At 42.7% G+C, this 19,453-nt stretch overlaps 1 protein-coding gene across 4 annotated transcripts in view; it reads right to left on the reverse strand.

Moving 5' to 3' along the window:
- The window catches only part of ltbp1 (latent transforming growth factor beta binding protein 1), a 345,179-nt gene extending 327,468 nt beyond the window's left edge, over positions 1–17,711 (reverse strand). For all 4 annotated transcript variants that reach the window (XM_061964602.2, XM_061964595.2, XM_061964590.2 and 1 more), the window contains exon 1: positions 17,294–17,711. In XM_061964602.2, the coding sequence (XP_061820586.2) occupies positions 17,294–17,634 (341 nt within the window). In that variant the 5' untranslated portion in view covers positions 17,635–17,711. The remainder of the gene's footprint in view (positions 1–17,293) is intronic.
- Positions 17,712–19,453: the final 1,742 nt, after the last annotated feature.

Here is a 19,453-nt window from a genome sequence, read left to right on the forward strand (position 1 = left end):
CATCGGCTCCCCACAGGGCTGTGTGCTGAGCCCCCTCCTCTACTGCCTTTACACCCATGACTGCAGTCCGGCCCACAGTGACAACCTTACCGTCAAGTTCGCCGACGATACCACAGTGGTCGGGCTCATCTCCAGGGGTGACGAGGCTGCCTACAGAGAGGAGGTCCTGAAGCTGACGGCCTGGTCTTCGGAGAACAACCTCGCTCTCAACACCAGCAAGACCAGAGAGATCATCGTCGACTTCAGGAGGAGCAGCACCGACCCTGCCCCCCTCTACATCAACGGCGAGCGTGTAGAGAGGGTCCACACCTTCAGGTACCTTGGAGTCCACATCTCTAATGACTTCTCCTGGACAGTCAACACCACATCAATCATCAAGAAGGCTCAGCAGCGACTACACTTCCTTAGAGTCCTCGGGAAGTACAACCTGAAGCCTGACCTGCTGCTGACCTTCTACCGCTCGTCCATCGAGAGCCTGCTGACCTACTGTATTATGGTATGGTACGGCAGCTGCACTGCAGCAGACAGGGAGAGGCTGCAAAGAGTGGTCAAGACGGCTCAGAAGATCATCGGCCGCCCTCTCCCCTCTCTGACGGACATCTACACCTCCCGCTGCCTCAACAGAGCCAGTGCCATCATCAAAGACAGCACCCACCCTGGCTCTGACCTGTTCCACCTGCTGCCCTCTGGGAAGCGCTACAGGTGCATTAAAACCAAAACAAACAGGCTAAAGAACAGCTTCTTCCCCAGGGCCATAACCATCCTGAACGGACTGCCCCATTGTCCCTCATAACTGCCTTCTCTTCGGTGCAATAACCCATTCCACCAACCACCCTGTTTTTGTTTTGTTTTTTTTCATGTATATATTCATTTCGCACCATATTCATTGCACTTCTACATTTTTTATATTTTTATATATTTGCACATTGTTTTTCTAGCATGCACACATCGCACTGTATGGAATGGCCTCAATCTCGTTACCTTGCGTAATGACAATAAAGCTGACTCTGATTCTGATATGTTAAATTAGCAGAATAGGGCTTCATTAATATGCTAAATATACGCAGATCATCATAAGGCCCACAAAAGGGGAGGAGAAGATGCAAATATTATTATTTAACATGCGCAATGTGATTTATCAACACCCGCCACCGTTTTGCATTTTATTTAGCACGTGTCAGAAGGACGCGCAAACTGACAGCTCTACACAGAGCTGCAGGATGAATCCTTCGTCCTATGTGTGTGTGTTGACATTTTGGGCCGTAAAAATTAGGTCTGGACAATATGACCAAAAACTATATCATGATATACATTTTTTATATTGATCGATATCAATAATTAATTATACTTATTATGATTTATTTCAGCCTGCCAATAAATACAATAAAACCATTTTCAGCTTACCAAGGGTGCTATTAATCAGTGGAGAGAGTGTCTGGTAGCCAGTTAGGATGAGTGTGGCTAAGGTAATAAAATAATTAAAGTACAAAACCCAAAACCAGCGAAGTTGGTACGTTGTGTAAATCGTAAATAAAAACAGAATACAATGATTTGCAAATCCTTATATTCAATTGAATAGACTGCAAGAATAGACAAGATATTTAATGTTCGAACTGAGAAACAATTTTTTTTTTGCAAATTAACTTAGAATTTAATGGCAGCAACACATTGCAAAAAAGTTGGCACAGGGGCATTTTTACCACTGTGTTACATGGCCTTTCCTTTTTACTCGAAGTACATGTCAAACTACTTCCTTAACGTAAATGACCGCCATAACCACAACACCAGAGGGAGCTCCACTAACCACGTTAAACCCAGATTCCGATCTAACAAAGGTCTTAACTCATTCTCTTTCTATGCCACATCAATATTGTATGCACTCCAAACTAGTGTAAAAGAAAGGGCATCTCTATCCTCCCTCAAAACCGCACTCAAAGAACACCTCCAGGCAACTTCAACCCTAAACACATCATACCTCTTCGGATTGTAAATAATCAAATGTGAATAATCAAATGTAGACACTTTTTCTTATACTTTCTGATCTCTCTCTCTCTCTCTGTGTCCACTACTTACTGTACATATCCTACCAAGTCAGTCCTACACTGTTCCAATGTCCATTTCTCTGATGATGCAATTGTTGATGACTGAAGTGTTGATACCAACCAAACCTAACCCCCCCCCCCATCCATATCCCACACCCCGGATTGTAAATAATGTAACTAATTCAATGTATATACTCTGATGATTATCTTGTGTGATGACTGTATTATGAAAATAGTATATATCTGTATCAGGACCCCGACTTAAACAAGTTGAAAAAGTTATTCGGTGTTACCATTTAGTGGTCAATTGTACGAAATATGTACTTCACTGTGCAATCTACTAATAAAGGTTTCAATCAATCAATCAAACGTTTGGGAAATGAGGAGACCCATTTTTTAAGCTTTTCAGGTGGCATTCTTTCCCATTCTTGCTTGATATGCAGCTTAAATTGTTCAACAGTCCGGGATCTCCATTGTCTTATTTTACACTTCATAATGCGCCACACATTTTCAATGGGAGACAGGTCTGGACTACAGGCAGGCCAGTCTAGTACCCAGAATGTGGCTTGGCATGCAGAATGTGGCTTGGAATTGTCTTGCTGAAATAAGCAGGGGCGTCCATGATAACGTTGCTTGGATGGCAACATATGTTACTCCAAAACCTGTATGTACATTTCAGCATTAATGGTGCCTTCACAGATGTGTAAGTTACCCATGCCTTGGACACTAATACACACCCATACCATCACAGATGCTGGCTTTTCAACTTTGCGCCTATAACAGTCAGGATGTTTTTTTTCCTGTTTGGTCTGGAGGACAAGACGTCCACAGTTTCCAAAAAAAAAATTAAAATGTGGACTCGTCAGACCACAGAACACTTTTCCTCTTTGCATCAGTCCATGTTAGATAAGCTCGGGCCCAGCGAAACCAGCAGCGTTTCTGGGTGTTGTTGATAAATGGCTTTGGCTTTGTATAGTAGAGTTTTAACTTGCACTTACAGATGTAGCGACAAACTGTAGTTACTGACAGTGGATTTCTGAAGTGTTCCTGAGCCAAAGTGGTGACCCTCGCCCCATCCTTGTTTGTGAATGACTGAGCATTTCAAGGAAGCTGCTTTTATACCCAATCATGGCACCCACCTGTTGCCAATTAGCCTGTTCACCTGTGGGATGTTCCAAATAAGTGTTTGATGAGCATTCTTCAACTTTCGCAGTCTTTTTTGCCACTTGTGACAGCTTTTTTGAAACATGTTGCAGGCATCAAATTCCAAATGAGCTAATATTTGCAAAAAATAACAAAGTTTACCAGTTCGAACGTTAAGTATCTTGTCTTTGCAGTGTATTCAATTGAATATAGGTTTAAAAGGATATGCAAATCATTGTATTCTGTTTTTAATTACGATTTACACAACGTGCCAATTTCACTGGTTTTAGGTTTTGTAGATTTGAAGGTAGTTGCAGATTTGAGACATTAGATGGCAGTAGTGTATAAGCTTTTGAACACTACAAAGTAGTCTGGGAAGCGACTCATTAAAAGGACACATTGGAAGTGTCAGGATGTTGCCATGCCATCTGCATTAAAACCAACAAAACTAAAGACAAGTTTCTGTTATTGAGTTGATATATCAAGATATCAAAGTTTCTCTTCTCACTCCATGCAGAGAATCCACAGCAAGACAGAAAGACGGTGCAACCACACTAGTGTTATGAGAGTAGCGTATGTGTGTGGGTGCTCCTTTAAGAGTGGCAGTGTGTACTGTTGTGTAAGTGACGTCAGTGGGTGAGTGGAAGAGTGAAGAGAATGAGCAATAGCAAGCATGTGCAGCAATAGAGGCGACTGGCGAATGTGTCCAGTTGTGTCCGGCAGAAATAAGAAAAAGGCGACCAAATTGTCACAAGTCGGCGCCTCGTCATTCCGACCTGAAAGCGGAGCTTAGCAGACCCATTGTCGAGTAAAGTGAAGGGTGTTACCCAAACGAAAACATTGGTCCTGGAGGGAACGTCTGTATGTGTCTATCGGGATATATTATTTATTACGTATTCTTGGCCCAGCCCTAGAAGAAATAAAAACATTAGTTATACCGTCTATTCAGCAATATCATTTTATAATTTTATACCTGCTAGAGGACTTAAGGGGCTGATTAAAACAAATTCAATTGATGCATTTTGGTGTCCTTCAGTATTTTTTAAATGACGTTTGATTTGTTCACATATAATATACAGTATATTAATAAAATATGTCTTATATGAAAAAAACCTTCTAGAAATATGCATGTTTGCGCTTTGAGCAGAGGAAGTGCAGCCTCCCTCCCGTGGACCTTCAACGATAAAAAAAAAAAATATATATATATATATATATATATATATATATATATATATATATATATATATATATATATATATATATATATATATATACACCAATATTTATGCAATGCATGACTGCTTCTACAATGCCCATAAAAAGGGGTACATTTCTCCTGCATGTTTAAAAACGGCAATGGTAGGACCTGATAACATGGATGTGCAAGAAATGAGAGTGTCTTCGTTGTGATGCCTCGTATAGTATACGCAAAATCCTCATTTCAATAAGGCGGTCTGCACCACTTTTCAATTACACATGCGATAAATCGCACGCAACACGGCCACCAATGTGCAGACATTTTTATTGTTTGCACACGCTGATTACCGCATGGTGTTTGGATAGTAAATCAGGCTCTAAAGCATTGTTTCTTCCGTGTTTGAAGACTTTGAGTGTGTGAGCTCGGAGCAGGGCTACATCTCCACCCCCGTCTGTGCATTGAGGAGGAGGGGGAGAGACACACACAGCTCTGCAGAAAGTGATCAGTGAAACCTCCGCATCAATCACTTGTCCATTTGGTTATGGTTAAAGTTTATTTCGAACATGCTATACAGATAAAAAACGCTACTCGAATTTGAGCAACTTTGGATGGATTTATTTTAGGAGCAAAATGCAAATTAAAGGGTTCAAATCTGTATTCGTACGTCCATCCATCCATCCATCTTCTTCCGCTTATCCGAGGTCGGGTCGCGGGGGCAGCAGCTTAAGCAGGGAAGCCCAGACTTCCCTCTCCCCAGCCACTTCGTCCAGCTCCTCCCGGGGGATCCCGAGGCGTTCCCAGGCCAGCCGGGAGAGATAGTCTTCCCAGCGTGTCCTGGGTCTTCCCCGTGGCCTCCTACCGGTCGGACGTGCCCGAAACACCTTCCTAGGGAGGCGTTCGGGTGGCATCCTGACCAGATGCCCGAACCACCTCATCTGGCTCCTCTCGATGTGGAGGAGCAGCGGCTTTACTTTGAGCTCCCCCCGAATGACAGAGCTTCTCACCCTATCTCTAAGGGAGAGCCCCGCCACTCGGCGGAGGAAACTTATTTTGGCCGCTTGTACCCGTGATCTTGTCCTTTCGGTCATGACCCAAAGCTCATGACCATAGGTGAGGATGGGAACGTAGATCGACCGGTAAATCGAGAGCTTTGCCTTCCGGCTCAGCTCCTTCTTCACCACAACAGATCGATACAGCGTCCGCATTACTGAAGACGCCGCACCGATCCGCCTGTCGATCTCACGATCCACTCTTCCCCCACTCGTGAACAAGACTCCGAGGTACTTGAACTCCTCCACTTGGGGCAAGATCTCCTCCCCAACCCGGAGATGGCACCCCACCCTTTTCTGGGAGAGAACCATGGACTCGGACTTGGAGGTGCTGATTCCCATCCCAGTCGCTTCACACTCGGCTGCGAACCGATCCAGTGAGAGCTGAAGATCTTGGCCGGAGGAAGCCATCAGGACCACATCATCTGCAAATAGCAGAGACCTAATCCTGCAGCCACCAAACCAGATCCCCTCAACGCCCTGACTGCGCCTAGAAATTCTGTCCAAAAAGGTTATGAACAGAATCGGTGACAAAGGGCAGCCTTGGCGGAGTCCAACCCTCACTGGAAACGTGTCCGACTTACTGCCGGCAATGCGGACCAAGCTCTGACACTGATTATACAGGGAGCGAACTGCCACAATAAGACAGTCCATTACCCCATACTCTCTGAGCACTCCCCACAGGACTTCCCGGGGTACACGGTCGAATGCCTTCTCCAAGTCCACAAAGCACATGTAGACTGGTTGGGCAAACTCCCATGCACCCTTAAGGACCCTGCCGAGAGTATAGAGCTGGTCCACAGTTCCACGACCAGGACGAAAACCACACTGTTCCTCCTGAATCCGAGGTTCGACTATCCGGCGTAGCCTCCTCTCCAGTACACCTGAATAGACCTTACCGGGAAGGCTGAGGAGTGTGATCCCACGATAGTTGGAACACACCCTCCGGTTCCCCTTCTTAAAGAGAGGAACCACCACCCCGGTCTGCCAATCCAGAGGTACCGCCCCCGATGTGCACGCGATGTTGCAGAGTCTTGTCAACCAAGACAGCCCCACAACATCCAGAGCCTTAAGGAACTCCGGGCGGATCTCATCCACCTCCGGGGCCTTGCAACCGAGGAGCTTTTTAACTACCTCGGCAACCTCAGCCCCAGAAATAGGAGAGCCCACCACAGATTCCCCAGGCCCTGCTTCCTCATAGGAAGACGTGCTGGTAGGATTGAGGAGGTCTTCGAAGTATTCCCTCCACCGATCCACAACATCCGCAGTCGAGGTCAGCAGAGCACCATCCCCACCATACACGGTGTTGACACTGCACTGCTTCCCCTTCCTGAGGCGGCGGATGGTGGTCCAGAATTGCTTCGAAGCGGTCCGGAAGTCTTTTTCCATGGCCTCCCCGAACTCCTCCCATGTCCGAGTTTTTGCCTCCGCGACCGCTGAAGCCGCACACCGCTTGGCCTGTCGGTACCTGTCTGCTGCCTCAAGAGTCCCATGAGCCAAAAGAACCCGATAGGTCTCCTTCTTCAGCCTGACGGCATCCCTCACCGCCGGCGTCCACCAACGGGTTCTAGGATTACCGCCACGACAGGCACCAACTACCTTGCGGCCACAGCTCCAATCGGCCGCCTCGACAACAGAGGTACGGAACATCGTCCACTCGGACTCAATGTCCAGCACCTCCCTCGTGACATGTTCAAAGTTCTTCCGGAGGTGGGAATTGAAACTCTCTCTGACAGGAGACTCTGCCAGGCGTTCCCAGCAAACCCTCACAATGCGTTTGGGCCTGCCAGGTCTGTCCGGCATCCTCCCCCACCATCGCAGCCAACTCACCATCAGGTGGTGATCGGTAGAAAGCTCCGCCCCTCTCTTCACCCGAGTGTCCAAAACATGAGACCGCAAATCCGATGACACAACTACAAAGTCGATCATGGAACTGCGGCCTAGGGTGTCCTGGTGCCAAGTGCACATATGGACACCCTTATGTTTGAACATGGTGTTTGTTATCGACAATCTGTGACGAGCACAAAAGTCCAATAACAGAACACCACTCGGGTTCAGATCCAGATTCGTACGTGCGCTCCTTTTTTTTTTTTTTTTTTTTAAATATTCGCACAACCTATTTTTAGTCGCAAATGCGAATAAATTGCTTGCACTGTAATTAATTTTCATACTTTTATGGTAACACAATAATATTTTTTTGTACAACATGCGTTAACGCGTTAACGTTGACAACCCTATTATACACATACATAGGATGGGATAGGATAGGATAGATGCTTTATTGTCATTGTATTGGGACACAACAAAACTTTGTTGAGCAATCCCCCTATCCAGCAACATCTTGGATTTGGCCAGTTAGCAGTTATAATTCTTGGTTCGTTGAAGTTTAATTCGAACATGAATGTCGTTTCAACATGTTATATGACATGTTTTCCATTTCTCCTTACAACATGCCATATGATATATGACAATGAATAGATGACAGTGATATGGCAGTGAAGGATGAATTAATGAATAAACAGTTAAATAACAGTGGATAAATAAACAGTTCAACTGAAGTGGTTATGTAGATGATTAAATTGCAGTGGATGAGTAGTTATGGTGAATAAGTTAAGACTGAATAAGTTAACAGTTATATATGTGTACATACATACACAAACACGTACACAGCGGCCTACCAATGTGGCCCCTGAGTCTAAATAAAAATTTCACAGGTCTGGTGTGAAGGCTGCAAACAAGTGTAATATCTAATAATATATTTCCTTTATAATCAGTTCAGTTGAATTTTACAATATGTTAAAGGGTACAGTTACACGATATAAATTATATAAATTTGGCCAAAGATAGATCTTTTAATAATATTGTTATTTTGTCATAATGTATGTTGACACATTGTAGCTGAGGCCTGCAAATTTGACAGCGACAAGAGAAAACCAACACGTCCTCAACGCAATGTAGTGTCCTCGCTAGCGAACTAGCGGCTAACGTCCCTCAACAGTGCAAAGCCGCCTCTAAGTCAGTAATCCTCGACTCGATAGTGGCAAAAAAAAAGTATGTTTCTTACAAATATCATTATCACAGGAGGACGAGGAATAGTCAAACATGCTACACTACTCATCACAGGAGGATACGATAAGCCATGCTAACCACTAGGGCCGGGTGATATATCGAGTTTGTAAGATATATCGATATCTTTTTAAACAAGATATGAATTAAGAAAAGGATATCATTTATTTCACGTTAAAATTACCAAACGCTGCCTATTTATTGTGTTCCTTGTTCTCCCCCACTCCCCCTCCATGGGCTACTAATAGGGGTGTAACGGTACGTGTAATTGTATTGAACCGTTTCGGTACGGGGGTTTCGGTTCGGTTCGGAGGTGTATTAAACGAGTTTCCACACGGACATATTAAGTAGCGTTGCACGTTGTGTAAACAATGCACACTGAGGCACAACACATGCTAGCAACGACCGGGCTACGACAACATGTAAAAGCCAGAGCTGGAAGACCCTTCTGCCTCGTTAAGATCTCCCGTTTGGGAACACTTCGGCTGCGCGGTGCGTAGGACGGAGGTTTGACGACATTGTTCAGCCGCAGTAGGGTATGCTTCTGCCAACACGTCAAACATGCTAACCCATTAGAAGCGGCACCACCCCCAAGTGAACATCGCTTCAACAAAGATAAAAACGAGCAAACAGCTCCCACCTCTTACTGCAAAGTTAGCCAGGCTGGGGGGGGGACGAAAAGTTAATCTGAGGCTGAGTTGACTTGAAACTGTTTAATGTTGCACTTTTTATATGTAGAAGAAAAGTTATGTCATTTTATTTAATCTGAGCAACAACTTGAGGCAGTTTAATGTTGATTAACGTGGAACCCGACTTAAAAAAAGTTGAAAAACTTATTCGGGTGTTACCATTTAGTGGTCAATTGTACGGAATATGTACTGTACTGTGCAATCTACTAATACAAGTCTCAATCAATCAATCAAAAAAAGCACTTTATATGTAGAAAGGTTTTGTTAAGAAACCATTCTGAGCCTTATCTTATTTAGTTTTTATTTGATATATGTTGACCACATTAACCCTGGCAATGGACCCTGTGTGTACATGTATGTTATGACATTGTTTACAAATTTGGTAAATAAATAACCAAAATATTTATATTTTGTTGTTTTCTTACTTTACCGAAAATGAACCGAACCGTGACCTCTAAACCGAGGTACGTACCGAAACGAAATGTTTGTGTACCGTTACACCCCTAGCTACTACACTTCTCCCCTTCCTCCTTCCAGCCTCTCTGGAACCAAACTCGACCAAATCAGAGAAATGTTCCTCAACACGAAGGTAAAAATCCTGTGTTTCTCTGAAACCAAATTTGATCAAAGTGTTTCTGACTCAGAGATAGAAATAGAAAACTTTTCGGTTATCAGAAAGGACAGGAATAAACATGGTGGGGGCGTTTGTATGTACCGTATTTTCCGCACTATTAGCCGCACCTAAAAACCACAAATTTACTCAAAGGCTGACAGTGCGGCTTTTAACCCGGTGCGCTTTATATATGGATTAATATTACGATTCATTTTCATAAAGTTTCGATCTCGCAACTTCGGTAAACAGCCGCCATCTTTTTTCCCGGTAGAACAGGAAGCGCTTCTTCTTCTACGCAAGCAACCGCCAAGGTAAGCACCCGCCCCCATAGAACAGGAAGCGCTTCTTCTTCTACTGTAAGCAACCACCCGCCCGCGTAGAAGAAGAAAAAGCGCGCGGATATACCGTACGTTTCATTTCCTTTGTGTGTTTACATCTGTAAAGACCACAAAATGGCTCCTACTAAGCGTCAGGGATCCGGTTCATGAAAAGACGCAATCTCTCCATCCGCACACGGATTACTATTTCACAGCAACTGATATTCCTGTGAACCGCACTGTGGATACAACGGGAGCACGTACGGTGAATATTCGCACCACAGGGAATGAGAAGTCATCCTTCACTGTGGTTCTAGCTTGCCATGCTAATGGCCAGAAACTTCCACCCATGGTGATATTCAAAAGGAAGACCTTGCCAAAAGAGACCTTTCCAGCCGGCGTCATCATAAAAGCTAACTCGAAGGGATGGATGAAGAAAAGATGAGCGAGTGGTTAAGGTAAGTTTAAGTTTACGCGAAGAGGCCGGGTGGCTTTTTTCACGCAGCTCTGTCCATGTTGATATACGTATGTTTGTGATTGCACATTTGCGTACATTTTGGGAGTGAACAGAGTTGTTAGAACGCTGGTTTTTAATATATTATTAAAGTTTGACTGACCTATCTGACTGTTTTTTTGACATTCCTTTAGCGCAGTTAGATGCGGCTTACAACACCGGGCGGCTTATAGGTGGACAAAGTTTTGAAATATGCCGTTCATTGAAGGCGCGGCTTTTAACCCAGGGCGCCTTATGGTGCGGAAAATACGGTATATTCACCAGGATATAAAATACATAACTCGCACTGATCTTAACCACAATGACCTTGAATCTGTGTGGGCGGAAATCAAATTTAAAAACGCTAAGCCGGTACTGATAGGGACTGTTTACAGACCCCCTAATCAGAGTGATTTCTATGGGGCTCTGGAGGAGTGCTTGGCTGGGGCAGACAACGTGGAGAAAATCATAACTGGGGATCTGAACACAGATATTCAAGGCAGAGATGCGCCTGTCTTCAGATCCTACAGCAAGTTTTGTAATCTACACAGTCTTTCCCAGCTAATAGCACTACCTACAAGGGTGTGTGATTCCACCCAATCAACCATAGATCTCATTCTCACTTCAGACTGGCCTAAAATAAAAAATAGTGGGGTCATGATCTGTGGTCTTAGCGACCACTATCTAACCTTCTGCACCCGCAAAATAGCTAAACCCAAAGCCAATGGCCACATAACAGCCCAATCCAGAACCCTTAAAAAATACTCCAGTGATAATTTCAATTTAAAATTAGATGAGTGGGACTGGTCCCCTGTGCTCGCGAGCAAACTGGTCGATGTTGCTTGGGATCGCTTCAAAACAGCGTTCCTAAAGATACTAAATGACATGGCTCCCGTGAAAACAGTCAGGATCAAAGCCCGCTCTGAACCATGGATGAATCCGGACCTATTAGCTGCCATAAAAGACAGAGACAGAAAATACTCCGAATACCAAAAGTGTAAAACAGAAGTAGATAAACAACCCAATAATAACAACCTCAAATCACTCCTTTCAACTCTCAAAAAGCAATGCAATAAATTAAGAAATAAGTCAACCAACCTAACTAAATCCTTAAAAAAAATTACATTAACGACAAAATAGAGAAAAACACAAATAAGCCACGTGAGCTCTGGAAAATTCTCAACAACCAGCTTCCCGGTTGCAGCCAAAAACTTAAAACCAGACTCACCAACATCAGCATCAAGGAGGGTGACTCCCTCATTACAGACAAAATGGAGGTAGCAAGCAGACTTAACGCCTTTTTCACCAGCATAGCCGCAACTCTTGTCAACAAGCTGTCCCACCACTCTGGTCGCTTTGGTGTAGAACACATTAAAGCCTTCTACAGAAAGCTAGGAATATCCAACAATGATTTCAAATTAGAAATGGTCACAGCTGATGAGGTGCTTAAAGAATTGAGGGCGCTCCACCCAAACAAGGCCACCAGCCTTGATAATATTCCCTCCAGATTCCTCAGGGACTCTGCCTCCATCATTGCCCCAATCATCACGCACATAATAAACCTCTCAATTTCACAAGGCCAAGTACCAAAAGATTTTAAGATAGCAAGAGTAACTCCCCTCTTTAAAAAAGGAAGCAAATTGGAACCTGGCAACTACCGACCTGTTTCTATTCTCAGTTCCATTTCGAAAGTAATGGAAAAAATAGTTTATGAACAGGTTGATGGTTACCTTGCCACCAATAAACTCATGTACAAATTCCAATCCGGCTTCAGAACTAACCACTCCACTGACACATGCCTTCTCTATCTGACCGACCACATCAAACATGAGGTGGACGCGGGCAGATACTGCGGCATGGTCATGCTGGACCTTCAGAAGGCCTTTGACACCGTTAACCACGCTATACTGTTGGATAAGCTCAGAGCAATCGGATTTAACAAAACCTCATCGAGCTGGATGCAATCATACTTGGAGGGGAGGGAACAGGTGGTAGAGGTGAACGGCACCGCGTTCCCCCTCCTCTCAGTGAGCTGTGGAGTCCCCCAAGGCAGTATATTGGGGCCTTTACTGTTCCTAGTATACATAAATGACTTGTCATCAGCATGCAACTGTCAATTGTTCTTGTTTGCGGATGACTCTGCCTTGCTGGTATCAGACAGGGACAAGTCACAGGTGGAGAAAATCCTCAGTGCTGAACTCTGTAGAACTTGCACCTGGCTCGCTGACAACAAGCTATCCATACACTTGGGTAAAACGGAATCCATCCTGTTTGGGTCCCACATCAACCTTAAGAAAGTCAATGACTTCACTATAAAAGTGGGTGACATTGTTATCACCAGGAAAGATGAGGTCACCTACCTAGGTGCCATTCTAGAGGCTAATCTTTCCTGTGATAAAATGGTCAACCAACAAACGAGATTTCTCTATAGAATCTCCTCTCTGGTCAACAAAAGCACCATGAGGATTCTAGCGGGAACTCTCGTTCAACCCTTTTTCGAATACGCATGCACCTCCTGGTACCCTAGCACCTCCAAAACCCTCAACTCTAAACTCCAAACATCCCAGAACAAGCTAGTCAGATTACTTCTAGACCTCCATCCCAGATCCCACCTCACTCCTACCCACTTCTCCAAAGTGGGCTGGCTCAGGGTGGAGGACAGAGTAAAACAACTTGCACTGAGCCTAGTCTATAAAATCCGCTACACCTCCCTGATACCGAAGTACATGTCAAACTACTTCCTTAACATAAATGACCGCCATAACCACAACACCAGGGGGACCTCCACTAACCACGTTAAACCCAGATTCCGATCTAACAAAGGTCTTAACTCATTCTCTTTCTATGCCACATCAATGTGGAATGCACTCCCAACAGGTATAAAAGAAAGGGCATCTCTATCCTCCTTCAAAACCGCAATAAAAGTAAACCTCCATGCAGCTACAACCCTAAAGTAACACCCTCCCCGGATTGTTAATAATCAAATGTAAACAATCAAATGTAGATACTTTTTCTATTGCCTTCTGATCTCTCTCTCTCTCTCTCTCTCTCTCTCTCTCTCTCTCTCTCTATGTCCACTACTTGCTGTACATATCCTACCAAGTCAGACCTACACTGTTCCAATATCCACTATACTGTTCCAATATCCATTTCTATGTTCTCAATTGTTGATGACTGATGATAACAACCAAACCTAACCCCCCCAACCCCCTCCACACCCCGGATTGTAAATAATGTAAATAATTCAATGTGATTATCTTGTGTGATGACTGTATTATGATAATAGTATATATCTGATAGTATATATCTGTATCATGAATCAATTTAAGTGGACCCCGACTCAAACAAGTTGAAAAACTTATTCGGGTGTTACCATTTAGTGGTCAATTGTACGGAATATGTACTTCACTGTGCAACCTACTAATAAAAGTCTCAATCAATCAATCAATCCAAGACGAGCTTGCACGTATAAGAACATCCACGATTGGTTGGTTGTTTACTATGATGAGTCATGATTGGTTAGGGACAGGCCAATCAGAGGCAAGATAGGGCAAGTCATCGAACCAGGAAGGGATATCACAAAGTGTCTGCCTGCAAATTTATTTTTTTATCTGAGTTTGATACATGTTGTATTTTTTTTACGTAGAAAGAATATTTTTCTATTTTATTTATGTTATGTAATTCTGTATTACTTGAAATATATAAATATCTTTATATGTATATTTTCACCAAAAAATATATCGAGATATATATCGAATATTCAGTTTAAGTAAAAATATATCGAGATATACTTTTTCGTCCATATCGCCCAGCCTTACAAACCACTAAGCGAGAGCTTCTCAAAGTAAACAGAGGTGAGCAGATCGATACAAGTAACGAGAGTAACTATACAAAGTGTAATATCACTGTATAGACACGACAATGATAAGATCGATATTCTTTATTATGACAAAATATTTTGTCATTGTTGTTATTGTGTACAAACTTAGGAAATAAGTCCCTGGACATAGAGACAAGGATAATAACAGAAAAAAACCAGAATAATCATTTGAATATTTAATTGATATTGTTACACTACCATCTTGTGTTTTTTTTCTTATTATGATTGTGATTAAAAATGTAATCATTCAATGATCCTGAAAGTTTGAATTATCAATATCAGCATTGGTATGACCAATACTGCCCCTGTAACTCCTTGGAGTTGGAAAGACACCCAAATCTGTAATCTCGTTCAAAACGAAAAAAGTATTGAAAAAAAGAAGAATTAGTGTTTATTGCATTTTAACAGAAGTGTAGATAGAACCATGTTACAACAGAAAGCAACCCGATATTAACAGTAAATTAACAAGTAGATCAATAACAGTTTTGAGAAAATAATTCAACCGGAAGTTGAGCAATTTTTACCTCATACCTCAGCAGCCATATTCATAAGGAGTAGGAAGAAGCAGAGCTTATTTAATCCTTTTCATATCATAGCAATTTTATCCCATTCAACCCCCAATTCCAACCCTTGACGCTGAGAAAATAATACAACCGGAAGTTAAGCAATTTTTACCAAATACCTCAGCAGCCATATTAGAATTTGTAATCTGTTTTGAATTGGTTCTATTATCCTTTACAGGCCAAATAATGTATTGTGTTATATATTGATATTGCAGGAGTCTGAAATATAGATCGCAAAAAGATTTTAGGCAAATATCCCTCGTTGAGGACCAATAAAAAAAAAAAAGAGCTGCAGACCGTAAAGTGGCCCCTGGGGCGCACTTTGGACACCCATGATTTACCTCCGGATGTAAATAAGCTGAATGTCATAAGATAATGTCAGACAATATTTCATATTATTACAAATGTTGATACATAAGAGCATAAAGGGATGAAGGAAAAGCTGAATTCGATGGATGTATTTCTCTCTCAAGACAAAATCTTTTGTCATTGTTGCTATTGTGTACAAACTTAGGAAATAAGTCCCTGGACATAGGAGTACAAGGATAATAACAGAAAAAACAAGGATAATTATTTGAATATTTAATTGATATTGTTACACCGCCATCTTGTTTTTTTTTGTATTATTATGATTGTGATCAAAAATGTAATCATTCAATGATCCTGAAAGTTTGAATTATCAATATCAGCATTGGTATGACCAATACTGCCCCTTGGAGTTGGATAGACACCCAAATCTGTAGTCTCGTTTAAAATGTAAAAAGTATTGAAAAAACAGAAGATTTTGTGTTTATTGCATTTTAACAGAAGTGTTGATAGAACCATGTTACAACAGGAAGCAACCAGATATTAACAGTAAATTAAAGTTAACGTACCACTGATAGTCACACACACACTAGGTGTGGTGAAATTACCCTCTGCATTTGACCCATCCCCTTGTTCCACCCCCTGGGAGGCGAGGGGAGCAGTGAGCAGCAGCGGTGGCCCCGCTCAGGAATCATTTTGGTGATTTAACCCCCAATTCCAACCCTTGATGCCGAGAAAATAATACAACCGGAAGTTAAGCAATTTTTACCAAATACCTCAGCAGCCATATTACAATTTGTAATCAGTTTTGAAATAGTTCTATTATCCTTTACATGCCAAATAATGTATTTATCAGCCAATAAATGCTTTATAATGTAATATCGGAAATTATCGGTATCGGTTTCAAAATTATCGGTTTCAAAAAGTAAAATGTATGACTTTTTAAAACGCCGCTGTGTACACGGATGTAGGGAGAAGTACAGAGCGCCAATTAACCTTAAAGGCACTGCCTTTGCGGCCCAGTCACGTAATATCTACAGCTTTTCACACACACAAGTGAATGCAAGGCATAATTGGTCAACAGCCATACAGGTTACCACTGAGGGTGGCCGTATAAACAACTTTAACACTGTTAGAAATATGCGCCACACTGTGAACCCACACCAAACAAGAATGACAAACACATTTCGGGAGAACATCCGCACCATAACACAACAGAACAAACACCCAGAACCCCTTGCAGCACTAACTCTTCCGGGACGCTACAATATACACCCCCGCCCCCCACCTAAACCCCCCCAACCCTGCCCACCCAACCTCCTCATGCTCTCTCAGGGAGAGCATGTCCTAAATTCCAAGCTGCTGTTTTGAGGCATGTTAAAAAAAATAAAGCACCTTGTGATTTCAATAATAAATATGGCAGTGCCATGTTGGCATTTTTTTCCATAACTTGAGTTGATTTATTTTGGAAAACCTTGTTACATTGTTTAATGCATCCAGCGGGGCATCACAACAAAATTAGGCATAATAATGTGTTAATTCCACGACTGTATATATCGGTATCGGTTGATATCGGAATCGGTAATTAAGAGTTGGACAATATCGGAATATCGGATATCAGCAAAAAAGCCATTATCGGACATCTCTAATTGTGTTATATATTGATATCGCAGGAGCCTGAAATATAGATCGCAATAACATTTTAGGCCATACTGTATATCCCTAGTTGAGGACCAAAAAAAAGAATGAGCTGCAGACCGTAATGTGGCCCCCGGGCCGCACTTTGGAAACACGTGATTTACCTTTATATGTAAATAAGCTGAATTTAATAAAATAATAACAGACAATATGTCATAATATTCCAAATGTTGATTCTTAAAGAGCATAAAGGGATGAAAGAAAAGGTGAATTTGATGGATGTATTTCTCTCTCACCCAAACTGCTTGAGGATCTGCTTGTGTTGGTCCGGTTCGGTGTGTCGAACAATGGACTCCTGGGATGTCGAGGCTTGCATCTCCGTCCGGCGGGCGCGAACCTCCTGGCCGAGTTCCACGTTGTAAGACGCGGCGTGACGCCGTGAAACCGAACCGACTAACATCCCGCGGGTCGCCCCCGTCGAGCTCGGCCCGGGACCGGGACCAAGAACCGGTCCTGGACCCGACCCGGGCTGAAGTACGTAGAGCTTCCTGACAGCGCTGCGTGTGCGTGTCTGCGCGGACACACACGGCGGTGACACCAGACAACTAATGACAAGTATAAGTACGGTCCACAGCATGTCCGCGTCCTTTACAGTCCCTCTCGCAACCTTGTAGCGTCTGGTCTTAGCGAGGAGGTTCTGCCGCGGTCCGTCCGAGGAGCTCCAGAACTCCGGGAAAGTTTCTTGATGGAGCAGCGGCCCAGCCTCCAGAAGTGACGTCACAAAGGGGGCGTGCACAGAACACAAGAAGAACCTCAAGAACATACATAAGGTGAAGAACATCTTTATCAGCGATGTGCGGTCACCATGACAACAGTTTCAAACAGTAATGATTACAAAATAAATATGTTTTTTTATGGAATCAAACAAAACAAAATTGTCAACCAAAAACTATTTGTAAACAAATTTGAGTTGTAATTTAAAAAAAAAAAAAAAAAAAAAATTCTCTATTTCAGTGTTTTGCAACCACTGTGCCGTGAGTTCCAGTCTGGTGTTTCATGGGAGATTATCTATTTTCATCTATTTGGGTTAAAAATATCATTTTGCAAACCAGTAATTATAATCTGCAAATTATGTGTTGTTGTTGAGTGTCGGTGCTGTCTAGACCTCGGCAGAGTAACCATGTAATACTCTTCCATATCAGTAGGTGGCAGCCGGTAGCTAATTGCTTTGTAGATGACAGGAACAGCGGGAGGCATTGTGCAGGTAAAAAAAAAAAGTGTCTGATGCCCATCCATCCATCCATTTTCTACCGCTTATTCCCTTCGGGGTCGCGGGGGGCGCTGGAGCCTATCTCAGCTCCAATCGGGCGGAAGGCGGGGTACACCCTGGACAAGTCGCCACTTCATCGCAGGGCCAACACAGATAGACAGACAACATTCACACTCACATTCACACACTAGGGCCAATTTAGTGTTGCCAATCAACCTATCCCCAGGTGCATGTCTTTGGAGGTGGGAGGAAGTACCCGGAGGGAACTCACGCAGTCACGGGGAGAACATGCAAACTCCACACAGAAAGATCCCGAGGCCGGGATTGAACTCACGACTACTCAGTGGAACCAAAAATAAACAAAAGGTGAGTGCCCCTAATAAAAGGCATTGAAGCTTAGGGAAGGCTATGCAGAATGAAACTAAAACTGAACTGGCTACAAAGTAAACAAAAACAGAATGCTGGACGACAGCAAAGACTTACTGTGGAGCAAAGACGGCGTCCACAAAGTACATCCGAACATGACATGACAATCAACAATGTCCCCACAAAGAAGGATAAAAACAACTGAAATATTCTTGATTGCTAAAACAAAGTAGAAGCGGGAAATATCGCTCAAAGGAAGACATGAAACTGCAACAGGAAAATACCAACAAAAGAGAAAAAGCCACCAAAATAGGAGCGCAAGACAAGAATTAAAACGCTACACACAGGAAAAAAGCAAAAAACTCAAAATAAGTCACGGCGTGATGTGACATGTGGTGACAGTACACCTACTTTGAGACAAGAGCTATATTGATGTATGCTTGGTTATGGTTTAAAGTCATATCCAACAATTGCGACAACGACTTTTTACTGTCAACTGAGTTTCGGTTTTTAATGATTTCTGCTGGTGGTGTGCCTCCGGATTTTTTCAACACAAAAAATGTGCCTTATCTCAAAAAAGGTTGAAAAACACTGATCTATTTTATGCTGCAGCTGTTACATATACTGTAATATTGAACATTGTAATTGTTATATATTGTATATATTATATAAATATATAATATATTATAATAAATCAGTATATATCATATACTGTATATATAATATGTAAATATTACATATGTTATATTTTATATTGCTACTATGGTACATTTTTAGTCTAATTTAAACCTGCATTATCCTTTCCATCCTTACACTTTCC

The sequence above is a fragment of the Nerophis lumbriciformis genome, linkage group LG02, assembly GCF_033978685.3.
Source record: "Nerophis lumbriciformis linkage group LG02, RoL_Nlum_v2.1, whole genome shotgun sequence".
In the NCBI taxonomy this organism is placed as follows: Eukaryota; Metazoa; Chordata; class Actinopteri; order Syngnathiformes; family Syngnathidae; genus Nerophis; species Nerophis lumbriciformis.